At 31.9% G+C, this 19,089-nt stretch overlaps 3 protein-coding genes across 4 annotated transcripts; 2 read left to right on the forward strand and 1 right to left on the reverse strand.

Annotated features, from left to right (window-relative positions):
* The first annotated feature begins 1,982 nt into the window (after positions 1-1,982).
* LOC105775297 (defensin D2) lies at positions 1,983-2,925 on the forward strand. Its single transcript, XM_052627506.1, has 2 exons — positions 1,983-2,105; positions 2,588-2,925. The coding sequence occupies exons 1-2, from the start codon at positions 2,042-2,044 to the stop codon at positions 2,758-2,760; spliced, it is 237 nt and encodes a 78-aa protein (XP_052483466.1). The 5' UTR covers positions 1,983-2,041; the 3' UTR covers positions 2,761-2,925.
* Positions 2,926-6,272: 3,347 nt separating this feature from the next.
* LOC105775304 (importin subunit alpha-2) lies at positions 6,273-10,197 on the reverse strand. Of its 2 annotated transcripts, none has more exons than XM_012597832.2 (11): positions 9,814-10,197; positions 9,616-9,712; positions 9,446-9,537; positions 9,216-9,347; positions 8,421-8,606; positions 8,171-8,334; positions 8,013-8,091; positions 7,789-7,917; positions 7,554-7,681; positions 6,976-7,347; positions 6,273-6,868 (listed from the first exon to the last, which is right to left on the reverse strand). In XM_012597832.2, exons 1-10 carry the CDS (start codon positions 10,021-10,023, stop codon positions 6,978-6,980), a joined length of 1,587 nt encoding a protein of 528 aa, XP_012453286.1. In that variant the 5' UTR covers positions 10,024-10,197; the 3' UTR covers positions 6,273-6,868; positions 6,976-6,977. The 2 variants fall into 2 exon arrangements, with proteins under 2 accessions (XP_012453286.1, XP_012453283.1); XM_012597829.2 differs by having other exon boundaries at positions 8,013-8,094.
* Positions 10,198-16,737: 6,540 nt separating this feature from the next.
* LOC105775313 (DNA-directed RNA polymerases II, IV and V subunit 9A) lies at positions 16,738-18,883 on the forward strand. Its single transcript, XM_012597836.2, has 4 exons — positions 16,738-16,875; positions 17,027-17,102; positions 17,556-17,714; positions 18,563-18,883. Exons 1-4 carry the CDS (start codon positions 16,847-16,849, stop codon positions 18,641-18,643), a joined length of 345 nt encoding a protein of 114 aa, XP_012453290.1. The 5' UTR covers positions 16,738-16,846; the 3' UTR covers positions 18,644-18,883.
* Positions 18,884-19,089: the final 206 nt, after the last annotated feature.

The following is a 19,089-nucleotide window of genomic DNA, read 5'->3' on the forward strand; positions in this document are numbered from 1 at the left end:
AACTTACCATCAGCGTATTGAATCACAGTTATCTAATTAAACTTGAATTCTTATATAATTATTCACATAATTTCTACGCTTGAAAACATCATAATTTAAAAAGTATCTCATCACGTTACAAAAATTTGTTACTAAAGTCTTAGATGCAAATGAGGCAGAAGGTTGTGTGCTTGAACCAGAAGCCCGCAAACCGGAAATCAATGTCTTTCAGATTCTTCCCTTTGGTCAATTAATGACTCAACAAAAGACAATTCTTAAAAAACCCGTGCCCATTGCACAAAGAACGTCTCATGGAGGTCTACATATTAAATGGGTCTTTTTTGACCCACTTGAACTGGCTCAATTCAAAGAACAAGTGATGAAGCCCATCTATGTGATGCCTTGGTGGCCTAGTGAAGCAATTATGGGAAATTAGGGCTACCTTAGTAAATAGGGAAAGTAATCTTAAAATATATTATAATATAGAACTATCTATAGCCTCTCCCTAACCCTTAAATTGGAGGATAAAGCGCTTCAATGCACTCGAACTCACGTCCTCTTCTACTGGCAACAATGCCAATGTCAATCAAGCTAATACTCAATCGGCTACTATTCGTTGTTAAACAAAAACAATTTTAATACATTTGAAATTAACATCTTCAAAAAAAATGCATTATTGAAATTAATCTCATTTATTTAATATTTATAAATATATTAAATATTTTCAAAAATAGCAATAAATTAGAAATGATACATCAAAACAAGTCAATACATACTAATTCTAGTAAAAAACGATATGTCCACCTATACGGTATTAACTACAAAACTTGATTTCTATTGATGTAATAATTATTGATTAATAATATGCAAACAATGTTTCAAAATAATCAAATTTTGGTTTATTTAAACTATTGAATTTGAACAATGTCAAGATCTTTCAAGAAATAGAAAATAAATAGTAAATATTACTATGATAATGAACAATAAAACCAGAAATTGAGACACTAATACTCAGGGTTTAGCTAAGGGGCTAGCAAGGGCCCGGCCCCCTAAATGGAAAATTTCCTTTAAAATTTTTACAATTTTATATTAGTAAATATAAAATTACACTTTAACCCTCTTAAAAAGATAAAAATTTGCTTTAATCTTTTAAAATTATAAAGATATAAACTATTAAAATGATAAAATTACATTTTACTATCGTAAAAATTATAATTTAATTTTGAACCCTAAAAGATTTTACGATTTTGCCCTACCAATATTTCAATAAAGTATGTATGTAATGATTTCTATTTGTGATGCAAGTTTTTCTATTTATTTACTTTAAATAAATTTAAACTAACTTAGTAAATTAAAATTATTTAAGAGGATTAAAATTATATTTTTATTTAAAATCATATTATTAATTATCTATTCAATTCAATCCCAAATTCTAATTTACAAGCTAAAGAGTTCACAGTGGGGCACTGAGATTAAGGGTTCATATGCATTAATAAACAGTATAAATTTTAATTTAATGTGAGCTATAAAAAATATCAAACTATTAATTTTATAATGAATAAAAAAATTATTGCCGATTGAATATTAGCTCGATTGATACCGACATTATTGTTAGTGTAGGAGGACGTGAGTTCGAGTACATTGAAAGCCTGAAACGCATTATCCTTCTATTTCAGGGTTGGAGAGGAGCTATAGTTGTTCTAGACATTATATCAAAAAAAGTTGATATGATAAAAACTTATAATGAGATTAATGTTAAAAAATAAACATTAATTTCGTAATTTAATGATAAATATAAATTAAATAAACTTGAATAATTATTTTACATATGTAATAAAAATTAAAAAAAAAACTAAAAATTTGCCATAAATAGTTACTGCGTAAATGAATGTGATCTAAGGTCACTTTGAGAAAAAACAAATGTAGGGTTCATCCTTTTTTTCGGATAATTTTTGCAATCCCTAACTTATATAAAGGTCTCTTCATGTTTTACATTCATTGCATCGAAAACTCTCAAGCTTTTTATCATTTTCACTCATCCGCTCTATTAATAATATTTAAAATGGAGCGATTCTCTCGTTCAATTTCAATCGTGGTTCTTCTTATGTTAGTTCTTCTAACAACAGGTTTGCTCATTAATCTTTTTTCAATTCCTTAATCATTTAAAGTTATTATTTGATTAACTAAATTTAAGTTCTATAAAAAATATTTATATTTAACATATTCATATGCTTCCAAGATTTTATATATATATTTGACATTCACTTTGACAAAATAGTAACTCGTGACATTTAATTTGAAGTCAACACGTTAACTCTTATAACCATGATGGATGCCTGTTGCCCCATTTCTTTCCATAGTTTTGCTACTGGTTCTTTATTTAATACATGTACATTTATTAAAATTAACCATCTCATATGCTTAAATGTGTTGGCCTGATAGTCAAGTATTCATCGTTTCTGGTGTGGCCTGAGTTCAAGTCACACTAATCGCATTACTATTAGAGCTTTGCCCTTTCTCCTGTAATTTACCAAAAAATATTATATATATTTATATATTTGACGCTCACTCTTTGGTACATCTATCTATATTATGTGAAATGAAACAGAGATGGGACCTGTGGTAGCGGATGGTGATAAGATATGCGAGTCCCCAAGCAATGCATTCAAGGGGTTGTGCTTACGTGATGACAATTGTGATATTGTTTGCAAGACAGAGGGTTTTCCTAATGGAGATTGCAAAGGTTTCCTTCGCAAATGCGTCTGCACTAAGCCTTGTTAAATGAGCAATCTATTAATATTTCATTATACTTAAAAGATTACCCTTGTTCCTCTTGTTATGTGTGTGGGTGAGAGTTGAGAGAATAGAATATCAACAACATATTTCCTACGAGGAAATTTATTATTATTGAATATATCTATAATTTTCTTTTGTTGCATATGAATGAACTTCTAAATTAATTCTCTTAATCTTAATTTTTTTTCTAGAATTATTTGTCTTAAAATATATAAAAATTAGGACTAGGTTTGAAACTTTTTATAAACAATGCCAAATTTGATGAAATTTAAATAATAAAAATTTGTTTGTTCAAATAATACCCTTAATGATCTAGCTGAAACCCGGAATTATCTATGTTCGATTTATTCAAAGCTTTAATAAGTCGTGAGTAATCCGACTCCAAAATATATATTATTCATAATTCATGCGCATCGCCCTGAGTCAAGACAACACTTATTATACCGATAATCAGTGGCGAAGCCACTAAGAGACTCAGGGGTTATGGTCCTCCTAAAATGGTAAATTTTTAACTTAGGTCCTTTATAATTTATAGAATTTTAAATTAATAATAGTAAAATTACATTTTGACCCCAAAAATGATAACAAAAAATTTGATTTAACCCTTTAAACCCTTTAAAAATTATAAAGATATTGGTTAAGTGAGGCTCCAAACAACTTGACCATAATCCCGAGCAACTATGAATAAACTTGCCATCCGCGTCCCGAATCACAGTTGCCCGGCTCGTCTTGTTTTCAACAACAAACATAGTAATATCAACGTTGCGTTTAACCTTGCACATCAGCAAAAGGACCAGACTTCTTTTGCTTTTGAGCACTCGGAAAAAACATGTTCCATATCTTCCAAGGTTCCACAGGTAACAGTCAAATTAGTCCCTTTTTCAAGCAAACAAGATTTGCAAAGGAATGAAATGGGTTGAACCGATTGAACCGGTTAAAAAATTAATTAAATCATTTTTTACTTTTAATAATTTTTTAATCAGTTCGACCAAATCGACTAATCAATAATCTTACCGGTTTAACTATGATCTAATTCTAAAAACATTGGGTATACTCACATTAGCATTGTGGTGCCATATTAATCTATCAGGGGTATTTTGTTCTGTATTTTTAAGCCATTTATTTTTCTTTTTTAACATTTTTTTTCTATTTATAATGGAATTAAAGTTTTTTTTCCATAAAATTAAAGTTTTATGTGTTCAATTTACAAAATCAAAGTTTATATATTAAATTACACATTAAATCAAAGTTTATTTATAATTTTGATGTTTATGATTTTCAAACATTATCATAATTTATTTTTTAAGACTTTTAATAAACATGTTTATTAATGGAACTGTGCTCCAAGTTATAGACCAGATGCTCGTCTATTGTTGTTCTTGCAAGCGGCCAGGTTTAGGTTTACAGCATGTATTGAATCATTTGAGGTGAAGGCAGACTTAGTATCTGCATTGGTGGAGAGATAGCGATCAGGACCCACACTTTTCACTTGCCGTGCGGAGAGGTCGTAAGAATGTTGGAGGATGTTGTGTTCCAACTGGGACTTCCTGTAGACGGAGTTGCAGTCACTGGTAGTAGCGCCATAAATGTGTCGGATCTTTGCCAAGAGTTGCTTGGTCGGGTACCAGGTTGAAACAAAACTTTGAAGTTGTTCTTACGAATACAACTGAGCCGGAGTTATTTATGCCGCTCGAGCATTTATAATGCAGTTGATTGGCGGACCGTTGATGTTGAACAAATCAAGCTGTGGAGTTATGCCTCGCATTTTTCGGTACAAAGCATTCCGAATGAACTGATCAACCATGATACCATTCACAGCAAGGACAAGTGCGGAAAAAGTAGTTGTAATTAGGCAGTCGAGCACAACCATCGAATTCAGTTCTGGAAGAGTCGGTTGGATGGGGTTCCTCAGATGGTCAACTGCGAAGGAAATTACATGGCATTGATTGCATACCAACAATGGTATAAGCAACACGGATCCCCATATTATATGGTGGACAACATACGGTAATCTTGGAAGCTCAACACGGACGTGGACCTCTATCGAGTATGCCTACCCGATCACACATCTTCAACACATTCCGAAACCTACTCTTTCGCTTGCATGTACACCTGGTCCTGCATCAACGTCTATACCTCTGCCTCCAGCTACTACTGAACCACTTAATGTTACTAAATACCAAGTGGGCACGAATCATCTAATCTGGCTCGATATTTCGGGTTGATGGAATCATTGTTTGGCCCTAACAACAGCCTATCCCACAGCAGTCCATCTACGACGCCTTATTGTAGTGCATCGACTCAGTCAATTGGTAAATCACCATTTTCTGATGCATCCACAACTTCTAACACAACAATGCAAGGGGGAATGGAAGTTATGAAGCATCCCATAAATCTTCACAACCAATTTAGCGCCCAACAAAGACCACCCAATAAATTTACACTACGAACAACTCCATCTAATCATCAATTTTAAATTTTTTAAATATTTGTAAATAATTTTCAAGAATGCAGTTTGTAAAGTCTAAATGATTAATGATTTTTTTTTTTAATTTTGCTTTTGAGTCAAATATAATTACTAGGATTAATAGTAAATTCCACTACCTACTATTCCATATTTAAGCATACGTGATTCAAAGTAGAGTAGGGGACAAAAGCTAAATTCTAACACATGTTTTATCTTTCTAGCTTTGAAACATTTTTGGCCATAAATACAAAGCTTTGCGATTCATGTTAAGTTGGTACTTGGTAAATTAGATTTTCACTTTATTTAACGACAATGATGAATACAAATACAAACTCGAATATAACAGTTTATATTGAAATGAAAATTAAAATAAAGATTTGATACTGATATTTTGATCTAGTCAATATTACAAAATCGTATTTATAATCTTGCCCTTGAGGTTTTGAAGTTGTTTTGGATGATGATGTTGCTGAGGACACTTGTTGCAACTATACCCAACAGTTCTATAAAGTCCACAACACTTTGGTTCACCCTTTTAATAACTATTTAGTCGCAGATACAACTTGGTGAGCTTTGTGAACTCGAGGCAATAACAGATTCAATATTAAATGCACGTTCAAGTTCAGTGGTGATGCCAGGGCTTGGTAACCTAAAATAAAAAAATTATCATTTAAATATTTTATAATTTATAAAATTTTAAATTAATAAGATAAAAATATATTTTTAACTCCCTATAAGATAAAATTTTGATTTAATTTTTTTAAAATTATAAAAATATAAAATGTTAAAATAATAAATTTACATTTTACTATTATAAAAAATATAATTTAATTCCAACCGAGCAATACACTTAGAAAGTAGAGCTTTCGATAGGTCTCTTAATCATCGATACAACGTACGATTTTTATTTTAAATCAGTATCAAATAATTCAAACTCTATTCCAGTCAAAATTTCAATGTATTTCAAATACATTTTGTACTAGCATACACTAGTTGGCACAGAACTTCAATATTTTAAACAAAACTATAATTTTATCACAGCTGTTTTTATTTTAAATAAATTAAAATATAAATGGAAAATAAAATATGGTTTTGAACGTAATACGAATCTTAACATGACACATTTTATCACATTTGATGTGTATCGTACTTCTATAGAAATTTTAACCCATTTACCACTCTTGTACTATTAATCAACACTATCATATCACGTTATGGTACGAGACAACAAATACTGACCTTCTAAAACCCGAAAAACTCTGGACTCAAAACAACTGTGAGGCAAATACCGAAACCTGGTAAACCAGCATGCCCGTTTACACTAAAGGGTCGCTGTATAAACAGTGACAAGCTTAAGAAACACCTCCCAAGGCCTTGCATTGTACTATTTCACATGTAATTTTTTTGGTTTAAGACGAGCAAAATACCTTGCCCACAACTTTTCTGGTCACAATGGTACCTATTCCCCTCTGTACCGGAAACCAGGTCTCAATAGACTTACCCAAGCACCTTCTTCACAACAGTGGACTCTGGACAGACTTTTATGTAACCAGACACATCAGGGTGCCCTGACCAAACCCAAGTATCAGTCGTAACCCGCATTACGAACTGTTTATTGTATAAACCCTGCAGTTTCAGTACAACTAGATCAGTAGAGTCAACGGTTAACTTCACCAAATAAACAGTAAATAATATACAGAGCAAATGAAGAGAAAGTGATACGCTGTACAAACCTTCAACTGAAGTTGAATCCACCGGATGGAACTTGAAGCCCATTCTCCCCAAACTGAAAACTTTGCTGAGTACCGTCAGCAGGAGGTAGCGTCTCTTCATCCTCCTCCAGCCAGTAAGTCTCGAGAATCTTGACTGCCTTCTCATATATCTCACTATTATCATGAGTCTGTAGATTTTCAATCTTCTCTAAACCATCAGCATCTTCTATCAGTTGGGCACAGAAGTTAAATTCTACAGCACCCGTGGCCTTCTCAGCTTCACCAACCTTCAAAAAGTTCTCCAGCCCCTCTAGACAGACCATTATAATTCTTGGATCAGGGCATGCAAGAAGATCACACAGTGGTTTTATGCATCCTTGACTGACCATGTACCTACATATACAGATAAGGAGAACAAGTTTCTCATCAATTCTTTGGCAATGGAACTAAGGCGGGAAAAACCATATTACTTGGACTTGGGGTGAGTGTCGGATACGAGTATGTGCCCAACACAAGTATGTTCAATTTTTGCCAAGTTTATTCATATATTGAGTGGCCAAAGTTCAACAATACCAAAAGAATCGACACAAACTACTTACTTGATTTGCTCATGGGCACCACCCGAAGTAGCATTTGAAATTGCCCATGCCGCTTCTTTCTTTACATCGAATTCAGCATTTTGAAGTAGGTTGACCAGGGGCCCAATTAATCCAGCATTGATCACAGCCTATATAATTTTGAAATATAATAATCAGCATAACTTACTAAAAAAAATCAGTACCAAAAAAACAAATTTGAAAATGTTTGAAGCAACACTTTCCATGCTTTACTCACCTGAATCTGTTCCTTGTTTCCAGCTGTAATGTTTGAGATAGTCCAGCATGCTTCCTTCTTTATACTCTTTTTATAATTATTGGTCAATAGGTTCATAAGGCATGCTAATGCACCATGATCAATAATACACTGAAATGGAAAGTCACGAGATCAGAACAAACTAAAATAAAATATAAACCGAAAGATGCAGAAGGTCTAAAAATGAGACAAATCCTATGCCATACCTGAGTCTGTAAATCATCTCCAGTCACAATATTTCCAACAGTACGAAGAGCAGGAATGAGCACTGAAGGAGATGGATTGCTGCTAAAACACAAGTATAATCTCTCAGGTTAACAGAAAAGTCAAAACAACCAAAGATGTTAGGAGCAGTTCTACTCACAGCAGGAGCTCGACAAGGCGTGGGCAAACTCCTGCTTGAATCACAGCTTGAATTTTGTCATTTGTACCATCAGACAGATATGAGAGAGCCCAACAGGCATCAGTCAGAACTTCTTCATCATTTGAATGAACAAGACGTTCAAGCGCAGGTAGAGCTGGTGTCACCTAGTGAACAGATTGCAGCATTTGAAAGCTCCATTAAAAGAAAGGGAGGGAGCATAAAAGAATAATGCAACGAACAAGATGAAAACCTGCTCAAATGGAGGCTGTGGCTTGCCCCTACAGAAATTTGATAATGTCCAAGTCGCATTTCTCAGCATTGACAGCTTAGCATGTTCATTTAACTGTGCTAATAGAGGCATCAAAGCTCCATGACTGAGAACAAGATCACGGCATCTAGGGGAATCACCAGCAATATTCCCCAATGCCCACACAGCCTAAGAATTAACAATCAAATTACTCAGTCCAAAATTCTATATTCTCCTTTCTAGTTAAAACAGCAATCATACCAGAAAAGTTGTCAAGGGCACAAAGTGAAATCTAGGGGCTAGAACCCTTATATTGAATAAGACGCAAGGCCAAAAAAATAAAGGATTCCCTGAGTGAAGTGAAGTGCAATATGTATGTGTTTTTCAATGTAAATATATATATAAAAGTTTAAGATATATAGTAAACTCTAAAGGGTAGTCTGGTTTACCTACAAAACATCTAACTTTTTGTTTGCCATTATGAACAGTTTCCTTATGGTCCATATCTGTTGTTGGACTAAAAATTTTCAAAAGTAGAGAGTTGATACTATCTCCCTTCTTACCAGTAAAGAAATATCTACTAAAAAGAGCTTTAAAATAAAATAAACTAAAGAACAGATTACTTCAATCAGGCAAGCTTTTTAAGCCTATCACCTTACGAAAAAGGGCACCTAGGCTATCCAAACATGCGTTGTATCATACAAACAGAGGCGTTTTTGTTGTCTAACGCTCCTTTGACAACAGTAATCCCAGAATTACAAGTATCACACTTAAAGGGTATAGTTTTTACTGGCATACCTGCTCGCGGACATCATCACTTGGTGAAGCAAGAAGCTTTACAAAAATCGGAACAGCACCAAGATCAATTACTACCTTTGTATTGTCTGAGGTTCCAGAAGCAATATTCGTAAGCGCCCAAGCAGCCTCAAACTACAGATTCCAAAAAAGAAAAATACTACCGAAATTAGGATATAAAATGAACTCCTGATTCTTGAAAAAAGTGATTATTAACAGTCACTAACTTATACCTGAAGCTGTGGAAAATCTTCCCTACCAAGGAACTCAACAAAACGGGGAACGACGCCTGACTGTATAACTTCCTCAATTGGAGGACTTCGCTCTGTTAACACATGTATATTTAATTAAGAGAATTCAGATAAAAAATAAAAGAAAAACAAAGTGAAATGCATGAATATACCAATCGAAAGCAATTTTCGAAACTGAGTAGTCGCCTCCAGCTGTGCAGCACCGTTATCGGACCAAACGCCAGCAACCATCGAAGGAAGACTCTCCAGCTGCAAAAAATAATAATAATAAGCCCTAAATCACTCAAATTTCAAGAAAAGGGGAACAATTTGAAGATTTCGGTCGTGCGGCAGTGGTGTTCAGTTTTCACCTTCTTTTCGACATTAGAGGAGTGAAGAGAAGCAGCGAATTGTTGAGCTTGTAGGCCTTCGCGGCGTTTCTTTAGTAAACTCTCTTCGCGCTTGCTTTTACGGATCTCGACCATGTTGTCTTCCCTTCTACGACGGCCTTCCTCGGCGTCAACCGCCACCTTGTAGCGGTTGCGGCGGGCCTCGGTTCTCGTGCTCGGTCTCAACGACATAGTGGCGGCTGCTTGCCTTTGAAAAAAACAAATCCTAGGGAAGCAGAAAGCTAAAAGAAAAAAAATGGAGATTTTTATTAAGGATCGGAAGAAGTGAAAAAATCTGGAGTTGATGGGACTTTTTTCTTTGTGGAGAAGTATTTTAAAGTTCAAAGCAAAAATGAGAAAAATAAAATAAAATAAAAGGGCAACGGAGAATTAGGAAAGACTTAAAAACGGAAGGATGGTAATCTAGCGGTCTCGCTCCAAATATTGTTAAATCTACTACCGCTCTATATTTGACACATTTAACTTCACTATTGGTAGAGAAATTATTTAATGTGTCATTCTCATCCTATCATTCATAATTTATTTTAATTATTTAATAACATTTCAGTATTTCTTTTATATTAAAAATATATATTTAAAAAAACGTAACGAAAAATAAGTTTAGGAAGAAAAGGGTTTTAAATTTTTTTTCAAAACAAGATCTTAGTTGTGATGTATAAAATAATAAACACTTAATCAAATTTATACATTTTCGATTCGTGTAGTATGAGTGCTTCGACCGAGTAATCTTTTTCTTTATCCTCAAACTCATGTCTGTCAAGTGTGGACTCACTTCGAATTAGAAAAAAATTTCACAAAAATTACTAATGAGATAATTTCACAATTTCTCTAAATTTTTTGGGTCAAGTTGTAAATTCTGAAATAATATTTTCAAACAAATTTCTCTTAAATTCAAATATATGTTAAATAATGACCCAACATCTCTTTAGAAGGAGAGTTTAGAAAGTTAGATTAAACTTAATCACTTTAATATCTTCATAAATATTAAATTTAATTTAATATTAACATTAAATTAAATTTAATGCTAAGATAATTATTAAATTTAATTTAATATTAAACTATTAAAAATGAAATGATGGTAATCTAGTGGGCCTGCAGCAAATATTGTTAAATCCACCACCACTCTATCTTTGATACACTTTACTTTACTATTGGTCGATAAATTAATTTGTGGGTCATTCCTATCATATCATTCATGATCCTTTTTAATTATTTGATCATATTTCAACAATTCTTTTCATGTTATTAACACATAATTTTGATAGCTTTTTTTTACCTTGAACCCGAACCCCAAACTCTTAACTCGGGATTCGAATTCGGATTTGGGTTTAGGTTCGAGATTCAGGGTTTAAAATTTAAATTCAAGGTTTGAAGTTTGAGATTTAAGGTTAGGGTTCGAGGTTTTGAGTCAGGTTAAACAATTATCAAAATTAATGTATTTTTAATTTTAATTATTTTTATAAGCATATTATTACTTTTCTTTCAATTAATGATATTTGCAATAAATATTTTATTTTATAAATAAAAGAGCTAGAAATAAAAATAATTTAAAAAATGAACAAAACATTAATTAAAAATTAAAAAAACTTGAAACAATATGAAATAAAAATACATGAATATGCTTATAAAATTAATGGAACCTCATACTCAAGGATGTAATCGCAATTATCTAATCATCTAACGGAATGAGCTAATATGCTAAAAATATTAATTAAAAAAAGCTTGATGAAGCAACATAAAATAAAAAAATATACAAATGTGAGTCGAGAGAAGTCGAATTTAAGACTAAATGATGTAATTACAACTATATAATCATCTAACAAAAGAACTAATATGTTAAAAAATTGATTAAATATTTAAAAAGCTTGAAGTAACATGAAATAAAAAATACAAATGTGAGTAGAAGAGGAATCGAACCCGAGGCTCGAGGATAAAAATATTAACATTTAACCATTTTACCAAAGCTAAAAACACATTCAGTTAGAAGCGTTTTCCTACCATATCTGTTGAAAACACATCCAGTTATACACGTTTTTCCTTTCTCACTCCAAAATCGACCTAATCTGATAAATTTTGCAAAAACCGGCCTAATCTAATAATTATGGTTAAAAATCAACTTTTTTGGGTAATTTACCCAAATTAGTCTATCGACTATTAAAAATAATCAAATAATGTCAAATTTTAATAGAGTTAACATTTACTAATTTAAAAAATATCATTTATTGTTTAATGAGTTAATATTTTTAATTTTTATAGTATTGTAAATGAAATCCTTCAAATTGAACTGCAATTAAAAAAAATATATTTTCAAAATAATTCTTATACAATAAATATTAAGTTGTTAATTTAGTCATATTTAATCTTTTAATAATAACAAAACTAAAGTAATCCATTTAATAAAAATAAGACTAATTTAATCCGGTTTTATAATATAATAATCTTCTAAACACTTTAACCTATTTTATAACCACGTTGATTTTAGAATTAAAAAAAATTTAGCATATTTATTTTTATAAACTAGTTTAGAAACACAATGTTGATATTAAAAACAATTCAAAATTTAATCTTCAAGACTTAAGGTTCGAGTTCAAAGTTTAAGGTTCGAGGTTCTGGGTTCATAGTTCTAGATTTAGGAATCAGATAAAAAAATTATCAAAATTATGTATTAATAACATGAAAAAATTACTGAAATATCATTAAATAATTAAAAATAAACCATGAATGATGTGATATGAAAGATTCTTAAAATAATTTCTCGGTGTATATGTAATTGAGTTAGCTCAAACTAGAGGTGTCTATGGGCCGGATGGCCCGGCCCGTCCGAAATATGGGAGGGTTCGGGTAAAAATATAAGCCCGAAATATGGGTTTGGACAAAAAAATGAGGCCCGTTTAGAAAACGGGTCGGGACTCGAGCACCACTTTTTGGCTTGGCCCGGCCCGAATATAATAAATATATATTTTTAATTTTAAAATATTTTTAAAATACTTTTTTATATTTTTAAAATAAATTTTTGGTGTTTATTAAAAAAATGGGCCGGGTTGGGCTCAGGCTTAGGAATTTTTCCTAGGCCGGGCTTGGACAAAATTTCATGCCCATTTTTTTGGGCCGGGCCCGAGCCTAGGACGTTGGCCGTTTTTTTGGCCCGGCCTAGCCCGGCCCATGGACACCTCTAGTTGAAACTATAAAAAATTCAATAATATTTAAAATTCATCTCGATCGATCAAAATATTAATTTTTGATCAATTTAAGATAAATTTAATTAAATTTAAAAATTAAATTGAATCTTCAATTAAATTTATCGACTGTCCAAATAAATGTAAATTAAATCAAAATCGTGTTTTTTTCTAAGTTGAAACAATGGTAAACTACACCCATAGTCACTTTAGTTTACCTTAGGTTACGTTTTAGTCACTTATGTTTGAAATGTTACGTTTTAGTCATTTACGTTATCATGTTGTAATATTTTAGTCACTGAGCCATTAATCGTCATTAATGGTGTAACGGTAAGCTGACGTGGCACGTTAAATTATCATTTCAAACAAAATTTTAGGTTAAATTATACAATTGATCCCTATATTTTTTCGTTTTAAGCAATTTAATTTTTTTCTTTTATGTTCTTTAAACTTTCCTATTTTTTTTTTCATTCTCTTTTATTTCTCCCTTTGTTTTCATACCTTTCCCATTTCTTTTAACATATTAGGAAGTTAAATTGGCAGTAAAAAAAGTAGGAAGTCGACTGTCATCATTGCTTATAACCAAAACCCATAAACCCATACCATGTTCTTTTTTCACTGCCAATTCGACTTCCTGGTATGTTAAAAGAAATAAAGAAGGTAGTAAAACAGAGGGAGAAGCAGAAAAGAATGGAAAAAAAGAAAGAAAGAAAGGAAGTTAAAAGAACATAAAAGAATTAAATTGCTCAAAACGAAAAATTATGGGGACCAATTGTATAATTTAACCTAAAGTTTTTGTTTGAAATGATAATTTAACGTGCCACATCAGCTTACCATTACACCATTAACGATAATTAACGGCTCAGTGACTAAAATGTTACAACACGATAACGTAAGTGACTAAAATGTAACATTTTAAACATAAGTGACTAAAATGTAACCTAAGGTAAACAAAATTGACCATGGGTGTAGTTTACCCTTAAAACAAACCATTAATAGCTGAAAACAAGGAGAAATGGAAGGTCATCCAAACCACGTTCTAATATTTTTTTTCTTCCAAAATTTAAGAGTCTAATATTAGGCAATTAATTAAATAATAATAGAAAACATTACACAGAAGTCATGAAAGAAGACAGCTTTACAGTTTTCCATGAAACTAAAAATAAAGGTTTCCAGAGCCTGTAAATTCCACCATTTTTAGCCATAAACAAATATATATTATATATAACTAATATAAATATATGTTGAAGACACTATACCTTGAATTTTTTATAGTTCTAGTTTCTCTCTAGATATCTCCACAGATGGGGGATTCTGCGAAAGATACGGAGGGTATCAAAGTGGCGAATCCTCCATCGGGTGGTGAATTGAAACTTGAAATGAAAGGCAATGATTCATCACCAAATCAATTATCTTCTTCGTCGTCGTCGTCGTCGTCGCCGCAGGTGACAATAGGAACGGTTAACAAAGAAGAGATCGACAAATATAAGATTTATGGTTATAACAAATCGAATGATAGAATCGGCGTTGGCGATGCCGAATCGAAGAGACAACGCCGTATGGTGAAATATAATTCTTACGCCGTTGGAAGCAAACTGAAATCGTCGTTGATGAATTGGTTTCATTGGTCAAAGAACAAGTGAAAAAAAAAAAACAGTGGGAAATTATTAAATTAATTGGGGAAGAAGGGTTATTTATTTTGTCTAAAATCTTTGTTGTGTTGGTGGAAATTGTAATTGTGAAGGATTTTGAAAAAAGAAAGTTGGTTGATTTGTGTTTGTGTTTACGTTCTCGTTATAGGTTTTGATATATATACATATGTTTGCTTTAACATAATATTAGAATTATTCATAGCCCCTCCCCAACTCATAAATAAGAGGATATTATACTTCAACATATTTGAACTCACGTTTTCTATATTTACAATAATACTCATACTAATCAATTAAGATCCAATCGATATTTTTATCTATGTTTCTAATGATTTATTTTTCTATTTTTTGGAATTAATTGAAAAAAACTCAAAATCCATGGAGAGAATGAAATGAGGAAGATATAAAAGATTATATGCATGTTTTTTTTATGAAAATTAAAGGTCAAATAGTGTAGAAAGTGTTTTAGGTTTTGTTTACAATTTCATTCCTAAATTATATTTATTTTTATTTTGATACTTACATTATCATTTTCATTCCATTTTACCTCAAATTGATCCTTTCAATAGCATAAGGAAAAGCATGATTAGTACGTAAGTATTAAAATAATTTATCATAGTTTAGTCAATCTTGTTTTATAAAAAATTAAAGTTAGTCGTCGATTGAGTCTTAGCTTGATTGGTATGTGTATTGTTAATAATACAGGATGACGTGGGTTCGAGTGCACTGCAACGCATTATCCTCTTATTTATAAATTGGGCAAGGACTATAAGTAGTTTTAGGTATTATGTCTACAAAAACAGATATATGATCAAACTTTAGCAGTTACATATTAACAAAAATAAAAATTGAGTATATTAGGATATACGTTGAAGCTACTGTGGCGGAGAGGTCCGGATAATTTTTACGTATTTATCTCCATAATATATGTGCCATGCAATTTTTTGGTCCGTTGATGGGGATGTGTTGATGGTTACGCGTTAGTGCCCGACTTGTGTGCTTAGTTATCTCTAGCATGAGATTGGTATCTAAATTATACCTATGTCAAAACATCATCATCACATTGCAATACACAACCAAGTAAGAGAGGTTACCATAGATTGATGCGAACTTGAACTCATGGTAAGCATATATTCTGAGGGGCAATATTTTGCCAATCAATATTGACAACATCTTGGACCAATCGATTTGTCATGAAAGGTCAATAACATTGATGCAAAAATCGGATATTAAATTTAAGAAGTTCAAACAATTAACTCGAAGTAAATCAAATAGAACATAAGTTGTCCTATAAAAAAAAGGAACTCAAGGCAATAAAAAGGTTTAGACCTTTATGAAACTTGCAAGAATTTCTAAAATTAAAGAAGCACATAAAATAAACAAAAATGTAAGCATGGAAATATGAAACTGAATTGGTAGAAGATGATAGGTGAAGGGTGACAAAGTTAGATAAGTAGCCTCGCTTCATTTGATGACTTTGTACGCATTGGCGTATTTAGGAGATTGACAGGGGCTCCGACTCTCTTAAAATAGAAAAATTTTCACTTAAATTCTTTAATTTTTTAAAAAATTTAAATTAGTAAAGGTAAAATTACACTTTGGCCTCCTAAAATTGATAAAATTTTAATTTAATCCTTTAAAAATTTTAAAAATATAGGTTATTCAATTAGTTAATGACATTTCAACAATATTTTTCATGTTAATGACACAAAATTTTGATAATTTTTTAACCCTCAACCTCGAACCCCAATTCTAAGGGATTTAAGTTCAGGGTTTTAGGTAAAAGAAACCAAAATTTTGTATCAATAACTTGGAAAGAGTTACTGAAATGTTATTAAATAATTAGAAAAAAACTATAAATAATGTGGTGGCAAGAGTTCATAAAATAATTTCTCAACAATGATATATTAATTTATTCAAAAGTTTATTTAAACTCTACTTAGATATATTTATGTAGATTATAAATAGATTTATTTGGTAATAGAACTCTTAAATTTTTATTAAAAATAAAAATATATATAGGAAAAAGAAGAAGTTAAAGACTACTTCTACCGCCCATATATAAATTACAAAGCCGCTCCACGATTTCCCCCACTCTGTGAATTAACACTCTCAAAAGAGAATCAAACAAAAGAACCCCGAAGTTTCTCCCTCTTCTCGAACAAGATGAGTACCATGAAATTTTGCCGTGAATGGTCAGCTCTCACCGCTCTTCAATTTTGATGCTTCCATGCATTCATTTTTTGCAGTTTCTTTTAAACCCTTTTAGTATTCTTTCCCTTCCGTTACCTTTTTCATATCTGTTCTTAAAATTTTGAATTTTTGTTTGTTTGTTTGTTTATGAAGCAACAACATTCTCTACCCAAAAGAAGACAGGGAACAGAAGATTCTCCTCTATGCCTGCCGTAACTGCGATCATCAGGTTCTTTTTCGGTTTTTCTTTTCTGTGATTTAGAATTAAGATTAAGATTAGGGGGTTCCTTTTTTTCCCTCTTTTTCATTTAGGGCATGATTTGCTTTTAAGTTGTTTTTTGATTCAATGTTAAACCCACTTAAAACCCTAGCCCCTTTTTTGCTGTTTCTCTCTTATTTTTCCAATAGAAAATGGGTTTCTTTTGTTTTTGTGAATTGTTGACTCAATACCAAAATTTTGAAAGTTTAAATCGGTATCCATATTTGTTAAGGTTTTAGGCAGTGAAACAATGAGGATTGATTTAATTTCACATAAAAGAGTTTCTGGGCATTTGAGTTTAAACGCTTGCATCTATTGTTATTATTTAACTGTAATTCATTGGAAACGAAGATTATCGTCTTCTTATCAATTTATCTATTTGTTCTCGCGACATTACAGTCATTATTGCTGTTGTTTATGTAGGAGGTGGCTGAAAACAACTGTGTGTATAGAAACGAAGTGCATCACTCTGCTGGTGAACGCACTCAAATATTGCAGGATGTGGCTGCCGATCCAACTCTTCCTCGGACTAAAGCTGTAATTTGCGCAAATTGCAAACATGGAGAAGCTGTCTTCTTCCAGGTGAACTTCCTACATTTTTTGTCTATGCATATACTTTTTGTTGGAAAAATCCTCTTTATATGGAATGGAAGAATTTTGATCCATTGCTTGATAATTCTGCATGTTTTAGAAATTCGAAGAAAAGATTTCAGTATATATGCTTAATGCAAGAGAAGTTCATTCGGTATTAACCGGACATGACCAATAAAGTCAGGATTGTGTGTGCATTCTAATCACTTATAATGTTGCACCTGTTTTCAAGTTTTTTCAACTTTAGCATTGGACCTTATCATTGTTGTCAGTTATTGGAAGACTTATCATTGTTGTCAGTTATTGGAAGAGTAAAAACTCTGCTTAATCTAAGAGTTTATGGTTGTTTTCTGGCAAAATCCAATTTGAGTGTCATCTAAAATTAATGCTTAGCAGGAGCTCTGTAAATTTCCTTAATTCTTCTTTTTTCTGCTTCTCTTATGACCTGTTTTTCTATTTGTTCTCCTCCTCATAGCATTAAGGGTTAGCCATATATATATATAATGAATTGTCAATCTATGTTGCCTTAACTCTTCAAATATGTGCACAGTGGTATTATCATCCAAATATATGAAAAAACATGAAAAAAATTCATGTGTACCTGTATCTAAAACTCACTCCCTAATCGGGCCAACATAGATGCGGACAACTTATCGGATTTATCCTTGCCTTCGTTCATGAAATTTATTGTTAACTGATTGCTATTCCACCCCCCCCCCCCCAAAAAAAAAAAAAAAGAGATTTTGTAGCAAGCTAGAGTTTTGTTTGCTGATGTCTTATTGCATGATGAGTAGTGATTATGTCTCCGCTAATGCAACAAATTTTGTTTTGTTTTTTAGGCAACTGCTAGAGGGGAGGAAGGTATGACACTGTTTTTTGTTTGCTGTAATCCAAACTGCGGACATCGGTGGAGAGATTGAGATCCGAGATATCAAAGCTTGCTCGATTTAATGTCTTTTTTTTCAGTAAGACAGTTGTGTTGAATCCTTTTTTAAGGATTGTTAGTGTTTATTTACTAAGTTTTCACTTGCTATGATTTAGAGCCACTTTCACCATTATATTAGCATGAGTTTGTTAAGATTCAGACCCGTTTTTGACAACCCGAAATCCGAAATTCTAAACCCTAAATCTTAAATTTCAAATTTATTTTTATTGAGTAATTTTCTTTGTTTTTATGTTTTCCTTGCCTAGAAATTTTCCAATAGCCAAGATTTGTGTGCTTCTTCCGATAATTATGAATTGTCTCCCGAAAGAGTCGACCTCTCAATATATATTGAAAATTTATTAGAAGTGGTTTAATATAAATTTATTTGTTCTTACTACTAACCAAAAAATAATAATAATCAATGAATTGTCTAGATATAAT

This window comes from Gossypium raimondii, chromosome 1 (assembly GCF_025698545.1).
Source record: "Gossypium raimondii isolate GPD5lz chromosome 1, ASM2569854v1, whole genome shotgun sequence".
NCBI lineage: Eukaryota > Viridiplantae > Streptophyta > Magnoliopsida > Malvales > Malvaceae > Gossypium > Gossypium raimondii.

Bases quoted from the DNA above. Each gene is read 5' to 3' on its own strand.
- LOC105775313 (XM_012597836.2), top strand. From the start codon at position 16,847: ATGAGTACCATGAAATTTTGCCGTGAATG. The intron at 17,103-17,555 runs GTTCTTTTTCGG...TTGTTTATGTAG, and splicing joins GCCGTAACTGCGATCATCAG to GAGGTGGCTGAAAACAACTG. The intron at 17,715-18,562 runs GTGAACTTCCTA...TTTGTTTTTTAG, and splicing joins GAGAAGCTGTCTTCTTCCAG to GCAACTGCTAGAGGGGAGGA.
- LOC105775297 (XM_052627506.1), top strand. From the start codon at position 2,042: ATGGAGCGATTCTCTCGTTCAATTTCAATCGTGGTTCTTCTTATGTTA. The intron at 2,106-2,587 runs GTTTGCTCATTA...GAAATGAAACAG, and splicing joins GTTAGTTCTTCTAACAACAG to AGATGGGACCTGTGGTAGCG.
- LOC105775304 (XM_012597829.2), bottom strand. From the start codon at position 10,023: ATGTCGTTGAGACCGAGCACGAGAACCGAGGCCCGCCGCAACCGCTAC. The intron at 9,348-9,445 runs GTATAAGTTAGT...TGGAATCTGTAG, and splicing joins AAGATTTTCCACAGCTTCAG to TTTGAGGCTGCTTGGGCGCT. The intron at 7,348-7,553 runs GTAAGTAGTTTG...CTGTATATGTAG, and splicing joins GGTGCCCATGAGCAAATCAA to GTACATGGTCAGTCAAGGAT.